Raw genomic sequence first — 10304 nt, forward strand, 5'->3', positions numbered from 1 at the left:
CTGTGGCTATATTACAAACTGCCTGGACTAGTTGACCTTCCGTTGGTTGATTTACTAAAAGCAAATGTACTGTTCACTTTGCAAGAGAAGATGTACTTCACAAGGGTATTTTCCCCAGAGCCTAATGAATGAGGTGAAACTGACTTCCATCATCCAATTATGTGCAAGCAAAAATACAGTTTTCGGTTTGTGTATTCTTTGCAAAATTTTATGACATTAACTAAACTCTGGAGAAACGTCCTTTGCAAAATGCAAATTCCCTTGGAAAGTGAACCAACCCTATGAAATTAGTTATATAGTTTATTGAAAAACTGAGGAAGTTTAAAGCGGAACTTAACAGTTTGGTAACAATTCATGTACTTTAACGTTGCATTCCACATTAATAATTATGCTACCAAAATTAGTGTGCTGTGAATTGCCTCCAGCATTGCTCCAGTTCCTTCTTGCCGGATACCACCATGTTGTTGAAGCCCAGAACAGTCACTTTCTTATTGAAAACTCTCCCCTTTCCTGGATCACCAATAAATTGCCATTTTCTGTAATTCAAATGTGTGCATTACTAGCTCTGATTGTATGTCTTGGCTCAGGGGATGGCTGACAGAAGCTTTACAGTGCTCAGCAGTGGCTGCTGGTGGTAATTTTTTTGGAGGGGTGGTAAACATTGCACCCACAGGGGTCCCCCCGGTCAGTCACCAGCCCGCACTTACCCCATCTAGGTCACGGGCAGCATTTCCTCAGTAACACGGCGGCTTCCCCTGCGTCTCCTCCTCCTTGGCATCAGGGCGACTTCCACCATGTGTCTCCTTCCTCCTCCTCAATAGGATTACTTATACTCTCGGCCAATCAGGTGATGGGTCTCACGCCTCGTACACACGACCGAGTTTCTCGGCAAAAACCAGCAAGAAACTTGCTGGGAGATATTTTTTTGCAGAGGAAACCGGTCGTGTGTACATTTTCATCGAGGAAACTGTCGAGAAACTCGACGAGCCAAAAAGAGAGCAAGTTCTCTATTTCCTCGATGGGAATGGAGAAACTTGCCTTGTCGAGTTCCTCGACAGCCTGACAAGGAACTCGACGAGGAAAACGATGTGTTTCGCCCGTCGAGTTCCTCGGTCGTGTGTACGAGGCTTCAGACGAGGAGGAGAATCAGGAAGAGAAAAGCGAATATTAATTCGCTATTGTCACACAACTGGGTGGGCTTGGGGTGCAGTGCTCTGCGATCTGACTCATCCTTTTTTAAGTCAATTAGAGCCTCATGCTCTACTTATGTGCTTCTAAAAAAAAAAAAAAAACATTGGAATCCATGGGTCTAGAGCCCTGCATGTAGATTAGGGGCCAGGCACATGGATTAGGGGGGCAGTGTTCCTGTGCCCAATATGGACGGGCTGCCACTGGTGCTCAGTCTCACAGCCTATGCTGCTGTGGGAGAATGGAGAGAATATCATTGAGATAAGATAAGACAAGGCACTATGCTTGTATTACCTGACTTTTTATATCTCTTAAGAACTCCAAAGGCAAGATTGCCCCGCTATAGGCTCTAGTATATTCCTGTCCACCTTAGTGTGCTCACTTTTGGGTGTGTCTTTTCCATGTGCATTAACCATAATATAAACGACCACAGAATTTCCAACATGGAGAGTGGGTCATATTTTTCTGACTACAGCAGATGAGCAAACCTGGTATTACAATACCCCAACCACGGCATTTGGCATCAGGTTCCCCTTTTTACACCCAGCTTGGGATTCACCCGAGCAACGATAAGAGGATCGTCCGCATTGGACTCAGTGAACCCCCTGACCTGCTGCACTCTTTCCCTAATAAGCCCCATACTTGGGACACCGTGTGTTTGAGATCAGTCGGAGCCATCCCTCCCCTTTCTCTTTCTACCCATAGGACGCCATAAGTCGGCTCTGGGGACATCCAAAGCCGAAAACTTGAGGGTCAATTTTCAAACCTTTGTTTACCACAAACGAGAGAAAAAAAGCTTGTAACCATACACTCCTGTGGCCCCTGATGAAGGTCTGTTGCTCCATCAATAGACCAGAAACGCGTCGGGCATTTCTCCACTGCTCTCTACAGAGTGTTTTTTAATCTATTTGTATTGTGTCGTCACGAGGTTTAATTTTTACTATTATTTTTTGTTCTTTGTTTCTCCTGGGTCCACACACGGGACGTGTGCCCCAGGTGTCACTTTATCACTATTCCTTTATATGTTTTTTATTCTTATTATATATATTTTTTTGACTGTTCCAGAAGATTTTTGTAATCTTACATCCAGAATTTTTCTGTAAACAAGTGTCAACCCATTTTGGGGAAAACATCTAATAAATTAAATTTTACATACTTACTGGAGTCTGGCCTTAAAAGTCCCGTCTGGGGGTAATCGTTTTCTTTTTGTCTAAACCTGGGAATTCAATTCATTACTGGCCTTTCATAGAGAAAATAATCTATTAGTGTGTGTGGCTCAGCAAAGGACATAGAACTTTAAGTATTTATTTTGGGTCGACAAATCCTTTAGGGAAATTCAAAGAGCAGTGATGATGTTATACCCTACAGTAACCAATGGTTTTAGTTGAACTAAGATCACTGAAAGATATATTCTAAAACGTTTACTATGGATTACTAGACTTTATTAGGTTTATTTACTAAGGGAAAATACACTCTTCACTTTTCAAGTGAAGTTACACTCTGCAAGGGAATTTTCCCCAGAGCTTAGTGAATGTGTTAAAGCTTTACTTTGCAAAGAATACCCATTTGTGTGCAAGGGAAATAAAAGAAAAAGAAAGTGAAATTTTGCTTGCACATGATTGGATAATGGACGTTAGCAGAGCTTTATCTCATTCACAAAGCTCTGAGAATAATTCCCTTGCAGAGTGCTATTGCTTTTGCAAAGAAAATAGTCTATTTCCCTTTAGGAACTCAACCCCTATGAGTAAGTCCAAATAATGGCATTAAATGTATACATCTAATCTGATTCATTAGGCAATAAACAGTACAATTTTATTTATTTTCCTTATTCTGCTTATATCCTACAGAGTTTCCTAACAATTTTAATTTATCACTAATAGATCCCATTCACCAAACTGGTTGCAGTGGGTTTTTGCTCTTTGCATTTCAAAGGGGTTGTAAAGGTTCATGTTTTTTCACCATAATGCATCATATGCTCAATCAAATTCAATGATGCGGCCTCCGGGGGACAGGGCCGGGTCCTGTAGTAGGCGGCTATGGACGCCGAATACAGGACTCGGGAGCGCGCCTGCAATGTAACCCCCCCAGGAGAGTGCTTCCCAGAGGGGGTTATCAGAAGTGGGGAGGAGCCGAGACAGCCGCCGTGGGCCCCCAGAAGATGAGGATCGGGGCCACTCTGTGCAAAACGAGCTGCACAGTGGAGGTAAGTATAACATGTTTGCTATTTAGAAAAATAAAATAAACCTTTACTTTACTTTAGTTTTTTTTATTATCTTTAATGTTTTTGTTTTAAAAAAAATGTTTTCCTTTCTTTACAAATTACAAAACATAATTGTTAGAAACCCAACAGGGGTGATTTTGTTTGTGCCAGAATTTACATTAATCCTTCACAACCAAGTGAATAACTCAATGTGAAAATATACATCTAAGTTTTTGGATGTAATAACAAAGCATAAAATAACATTTTCTTTTGAGAATAATAAACTAGTAATAGAAAAGACAAAATGTTTACACATGAATACTCTTAGAAGACAATGAGTATTTATTTAATTGTTGTCTGAAACTCATATCAATCAACCAAGCTATATCAGCTATGTTTAGAACGCTGGTTCCTGAGGACATTTTAGCAACCTCATATACTTACTGCTTGACTGTTGGCAAATTCTTACATTAATGGTCATATAGCATGTATGGACAAAATAAGTGTGCTAACTAACCTGTGACTAACAATAGATTGAGGTAAATAATGCAGAAGTTTTGTAGACTAATTGTGATTTGCCAGTTTGCCAGCAACTGGAAAAAAACTGACTGGTGCTAGCCTCACCATTTTGCCATGGTGTATAAATCTGTTCATTCAGCTTTACTTTTAAACCTTTTAGAAAATGTACACTTGAATTGTCATAATTACTTACACTGAAACTTTTTTTTTTATCCCTGTAGGATCCCCACAGAAAATAGTATCTCCAAAACAAGATTGTGAGGAAAGTAAGCAAGAAAAAGTCTTAGATAAAGGTAGTGAAAGTGGAACATCATGTAATGAACTGTCTACGTCTAGTTGTGATAGCCAGTCAGAAGCTAGTACCCCTCAAGAAAATACATCTGTGCTTCAGCAATCAACTTCTCATCAACAGAATACTTTAACTCTGGATCGTCCTTTAAAGAAGAACCAAGTCCAGTGGGTTCCAACACCAGACAAACGCAGGAACAGTGAACTTTTTCAAACACTGATTAGCAAGTCTCGGGATAACAATCTTTCTAAAAGGAAAGTGTCTGAGAAGCCAAGCATTGAGGAGGAAATGAAAAAATGTATACAAGAGTTTAAAAAAATTAAAATTCCAGATTATTTTCCAGAGAAAAAACGTCCATGGCAGATGGAACTACTAGAAAAATATAATTTGTAGGAACATTCTATTAACTAGTGAAATATTTGCGCTATGTTTGTGTACTTCTACCAAATTCCTTTACATACACAACATACACCAAGTATACAGTTCTGTATATCTAATTTAAAAAATCCTTGTAATACGTATATGACTTTTTGAAATAACAATCAAATATTGAAATTTTCGGATATCCCCACAAACATTACCCTACAGTGGGAAATACAGCTTAAAAAATGCATGTGCTCACATTGATGACTATACATTCTGCAGATACCTTTTCACGACTGTATTTATTATAACAAATTTGTTGACTTTTATGGTAACAAATAAACAGTGATGACAAGATTGACGACTTTAGATAAAACCAGTTAAATATTTCTGAAATGCTATTCAATGTAAATGCAATAAAATACATAGCTGCATGAGCATAGCATTAGAAATAAAACACAATTGTGAGATCAGGTGGATCTTTGGCCTTTGTCAATTTTTAATTCAGTAATAGACTTTAATCTATAATACTCTATAATCTATAGTACTGTGTGTTTCTGTATCAATATGATATGCTGTTTGGTGATTTTTGTTTTAACAAAAGAACATGTGAGAGTGTAGTCCATGTGTTTTTCACACTACTGTTTGTATAGGAAGTTTTAGCCATTGCCCTGATTACAGAACATGTATGGCATAGACAATTATTAAATTACAAATCTTCAAATACATTTTTATAGTTTATTATGACAGTGTTAAATGTATCTATATTCATTATTTAAAATATTAATGTTATATGTGGGCTAATTGAAATACAGTTCCTTAACACTAACCTGATCTGTGATTTTATTCAACATAAAGGGCTTGTTTTACTATGAAAAGTACATTTGCCAGGAAAAAAGTTAATAAATGCACACTGGGCCAGTGCTTCCACTAGGTGAACTAGGAGCCGCCTAGGACACACTGCCACCAAGGGTGCAGCCACTGCCACTGGTTTCCCTACTCTCTTTCCCGGGGCCGGCACCAGCATAATCCTGGTTTCTAGCAGACCCACCACAGGTCCTGGTGCAGGGTGCAAGAATTCAGGCTCCAGCACCTGATGCTGATAACAGAACTCTTGGCTATCACTCCCCCAAGCAACTCCCCAGTCATCACAGATCTGCAATCACTGTTAAATTATGACAAAATGATCATCCATCCCTGTATGTCACTTTCTAGGTCATGCTTCTTCAATCATCACTGGTTACCTGACCTGCTTTATGAACTTGAAGAGGGGTGTAGGGTTAAAGGGGGAAGTGTTTACAGAAAGAGGGGTGTAGGGTTAAAGGGGGCAGTGTGCACAGGAATGGGGCAGTATATACAGGAAGTGGAGTGTAGGGATAAATGGGGGCAGTATGTACAGTAAGGGGTATAGGGTTAAAGGGCACAGGAAGGGGGGCAGTGTATGCAGAAAGAGGAGTGTATCATTAAAGGGGGGTAGTGTGTGCAGAAAGGGAGGTTTAGGGTTAAAGGTCTAGTGTGTACAGGAAGGGGGGCAGTGTGTGGGAAGGGGAGTTCAGAGATAAAGGGGGGCAATGTGTACAGAAAGGGGGCAGTGTGTTCGGAAAGGGGGTGTAGAATTAACGGGGGCAGCGTGTACAGGAAGAGGGGCAGTGTATACAGGAAGGGGGTGTATGGTTAAAGGGGGGGCAGTGTGTACAGGAAAGGTTTGTAGGGTTAAATGTGGACAGTGTGTACAGGAAGGGGGGTGTAGGGTTAAATGTGGGCAGTGTGTACAGGAAGAGGGGTGTAGGGTTAAAGGGCACAGTGTGTGTGGGAAGAGAAGCCGTGTGTGCAGGAAGTGGGGGCAGTGTTAATTGGGGGCAGTGTGTACAGGAAGGGGAGTGTAGGGTTAAAGGGCACAGTGTGTACACAAAGCGAGCAGGGAGGGGGGGTGGCATTAAAGGGGGGGTGTAATGTTAAAGGGGGCAGTTTGTGCATAAAGGGGGCAGTGTGTACAGGAAGGGGTGTAGGTTAAAGGGCACAGTGTGTTCAGGAATGGAGCAGTATGTGCAGGAAGGGGGTGTAGCATTACAGGGGGGCAGTGTGTGCAGGAGGGGGGCAGTGTGTAGAGGAAGGGGGGTTGTAGGGTTAGAAGGCACAGTGTGTGCAGGAAAGGGAAAGTGTGTTCAAGAAGGTGGTGTAGCATTAAAGGGGACAGTGTATGCAGGAAGGGGTGTATTATTAAAGGGGGCAGTATGTGCAGGAAGGGGATGTAGAGTTAAATAGGGGTAGTATGTGCAGAGGAAATAGTGGGCAGTGTGTACAGTTGACATTTTTGAGGGGTGCAAGTAGTATGTATAATTTTAAATAGGATAAATTATAGAATAAAATACTTTTTATTTACAGTAAAACTATTTTATTTGAATGTAACACTAATAGAAAAATATGCATTTTTTTTTTTTTACTTTCTACACCTTTTTGTGTATAGATTACAATTTATTGCCAAATAAACAGGCCCATAGTTGAAATATAAAACTTGCCCTGGTCCAAATGGGGAATGAGAACTGAAGCAGTTAAAGGATATTCAGCGTGTACCATGTAACATATTACAAATGTAACGGGGGCCTTGCTGTCTGATCTGCAGCTTTCCCCTGTATCCTGTTCCTGTACCTGCCTTTGATCTGATTGTGACCCGGCTTCCTGACTACTCTTATTCTCTCTAGTCCTGACCCTGGCTTGCTTGAACTTGATTTTCTGTTATCTGCTTGATGCTTGATGCCAAACCTCTGCCTGAACTTTGACCATTCTTTGTCTCTGATGTACCTGATCTTCCGTGTATAACCTGGCTTGTCTCACTCTGCACCAGTCTCCTCCACTTTCTACAGCCTCTATGTACTTGCATCCACAGTACCCTGGCACCTGCAACGTGTCTACACCTGCAGCACTCATGCATCCACAATGTGCCTGCATCCACAGCCATACCCCGCAGCTCCACTACCACTGCTGGCTGCTTCACCTGCTCACCTACTACGGAGGACATCGCAGGCTAAGTTCAGCTTTTCTAGGAAATAACCTATGCAGTCAAAGGGCCGAGGCCATATTAAGAATCTGTGCAGGCCATTTGGGTCCCTTCAGAAGCCTTGCTAAAAAAAAATCCTAGTTAATAGCTCCATGTCTTGACTTGTTGCTAGGATGTGAAAACTGTTGGATGCTCACTCCCAGCATTGCAGGTGTAACGTTTATGTGACTCCCAGCATGATGTTTTATGGTTTTTAAGGAATCCCCAGGTCTAAAATGTGCATTTTAATGTATACAAAATATGGAAAATAAATGGTTCTGGGATCGAAAGGGTTAAAGTAGTTGCATAATCTTAACAGGTACTAAAAGAGCTTCATAACCAGCAACCCCTGATCTCTCTAGCTTCTCTCACTGTTACAAATCCTCATAGATGACAGCAAAGACTCTGAAGTCAGGTTCCAGTCCATTTCTGACACCTAAGCCAGCATTCATACCTGGGCAGAGAATATTACCAGTAATTTGTGAAGCTTTCTTTTGTGCATTTTACAAGCTTTTTACCCAGGTGTCAAGCTTCGGGCATTTGTTTTCTGAGCTGGGCAAGAGCAGGAAAACAGTTCTAGAGGTGGAGAGATTTTCCGGCACAAAAATACATGCATGTGTCACATGTTAACTGGTGCACCCATTGAAGTCAAGAGAGCAAAAAAAACTGAATACACAAAAAAAATCATACAAGTTTGAACAAGGCCAAGTTGAGCACATTCAGGTGTAGAGAAACAAGCTGAAAAATGTTGACGTGTAAATGGGGGCTAAATGACACCGCCTATATGCTTTTATTAGAGAGCTGGCAGACTACCAAGTTTCTGCTCTATATAGGAAATCATTTTGAATTTGGTGCCTCTGTTAGGAATTTTAAAATTCATTTCTCCACAATGTCTCTAGCAACATGGGTACATGATGGTTTGTTTTAAAGTGCTTGTTCTATAAGTACTTTAGTGTGCATATTTTAAACAAGCCCACTATAAGCATTTTTTTTACCATATTCCTAATTTGAACTGTCCAGATTTGTGGCAACAGTACTTTAAGATTTCGTATATATTTGCATATTCATGTAAAGCTGAGCATGCATAGACTGTAATATAAAAATGTATGAAACAATATTACACATAAACGATAAATGAATACATTGCATTTGTATACTTCTGTACATTGTATGGAGTTGCCACAGCTAAGATAATTGCCCTGTTTGAGTTAAAAGGTTACAAGTTGGCAATCAGAGGACCAGGCTGGGAATGCCACATTGCTGGATGAATCCCATCACATTCAAAATAGCACCAATTACAGGCTTGATTGAATAAAGCTATTAAATATTCCAGTGAACCAGACTTACTCAATCATATACAGTGATGAAAATAAGTATTTGAACACCCTGCTATTTTGCAAGTTCTCCCACTTGGAAATCATGGAGGGGTCTGAAATTGTTATCGTAGGTGCATGTCCACTGTGAGAGACATAATCAAAAAAAAAAATCCAGAAATCACAATGTATGATTTTTTTTAACTATTTATTTGTATGATACAGCTGCAAATAAGTATTTGAACACCTGAGAAAATCAATGTTAATATTTGGTACAGTAGCCTTTGTTTGCAATTACAGAGGTCAAACGTTTCTTGTAGTTTTTCACCAGGTTTGCACACACTGGAGGAGGGATTTTGGCCCACTCCTCCACACAGATCTTCTCTAGATCAGTCAGGTTTCTGGGCTGTCGCTGAGAAACACGGAGTTTGAGCTCCCGCCAAAGATTCTCTATTGGGTTTAGGTCTGGAGACTGGCTAGGCCACGCCAGAACCTTGATATGCTTCTTACAGAGCCACTCCTTGGTTATCCTGGCTGTGTGCTTCGGGTCATTGTCATGTTGGAAGACCCAGCCTCGACCCATCTTCAAAGCTCTAACTGAGGGAAGGAGGTTGTTGCCCAAAATCTCGCAATACATGGCCCCGGTCATCCTCTCCTTAATACAGTGCAGTCGCCCTGTCCCATGTGCAGAAAAACACCCCCAAAACATGATGCTACCACCCCCATGCTTCACAGTAGGGATGGTGTTCTTGGGATGGTACTCATTCTTCTTCCTCCAAACACGGTTAGTGGAATTATGACCAAAAAGTTCTATTTTGGTCTCATCTGACCACATGACTTTCTCCCATGACTCCTCTGGATCATCCAAATGGTCATTGGAAAACTTAAGATGGGCCTTGACATGTGCTGGTTTAAGCAGGGGAACCTTCCGTGCCATGCATGATTTCAAACCATGACGTCTTAGTGTATTACCAACAGTAACCTTGGAAACGGTGGTCCCAGCTCTTTTCAGGTCATTGACCAGCTCCTCCCGTGTAGTCCTGGGCTGATTTCTCACCTTTCTTAGGATCATTGAGACCCCACGAGGTGAGATTTTGCATGGAGCCCCAGTCCGAGGGAGATTGACAGTCATGTTTAGCTTCTTCCATTTTCTAATGATTGCTCCAACAGTGGACCTTTTTTCACCAAGCTGCTTGGCAATTTCCCCGTAGCCCTTTCCAGCCTTGTGGAGGTGTACAATTTTGTCTCTAGTGTCTTTGGACAGCTCTTTGGTCTTGGCCATGTTAGTAGTTCGATTCTTACTGATTGTATGGGGTGGACAGGTGTCTTTATGCAGCTAATGACCTCAAACAGGTGCATCTAATTTAGGATAATAAATGGAGTGGAGGTGGACAT

At 41.2% G+C, this 10304-nt stretch overlaps 1 protein-coding gene across 1 annotated transcript in view; it reads left to right on the forward strand.

The window, feature by feature from the left end:
• Positions 1-5388, forward strand: part of KCTD8 (potassium channel tetramerization domain containing 8) — a 173091-nt gene extending 167703 nt beyond the window's left edge. The window contains exon 2 of the mRNA XM_040335008.1: positions 4129-5388. Coding sequence (XP_040190942.1) covers positions 4129-4589 — 461 coding nt within the window. The 3' untranslated portion in view covers positions 4590-5388. The remainder of the gene's footprint in view (positions 1-4128) is intronic.
• The last annotated feature ends 4916 nt before the right edge of the window (positions 5389-10304 follow it).

Source organism: Rana temporaria, chromosome 1 (assembly GCF_905171775.1).
Source record: "Rana temporaria chromosome 1, aRanTem1.1, whole genome shotgun sequence".
Lineage (NCBI taxonomy): Eukaryota > Metazoa > Chordata > Amphibia > Anura > Ranidae > Rana > Rana temporaria.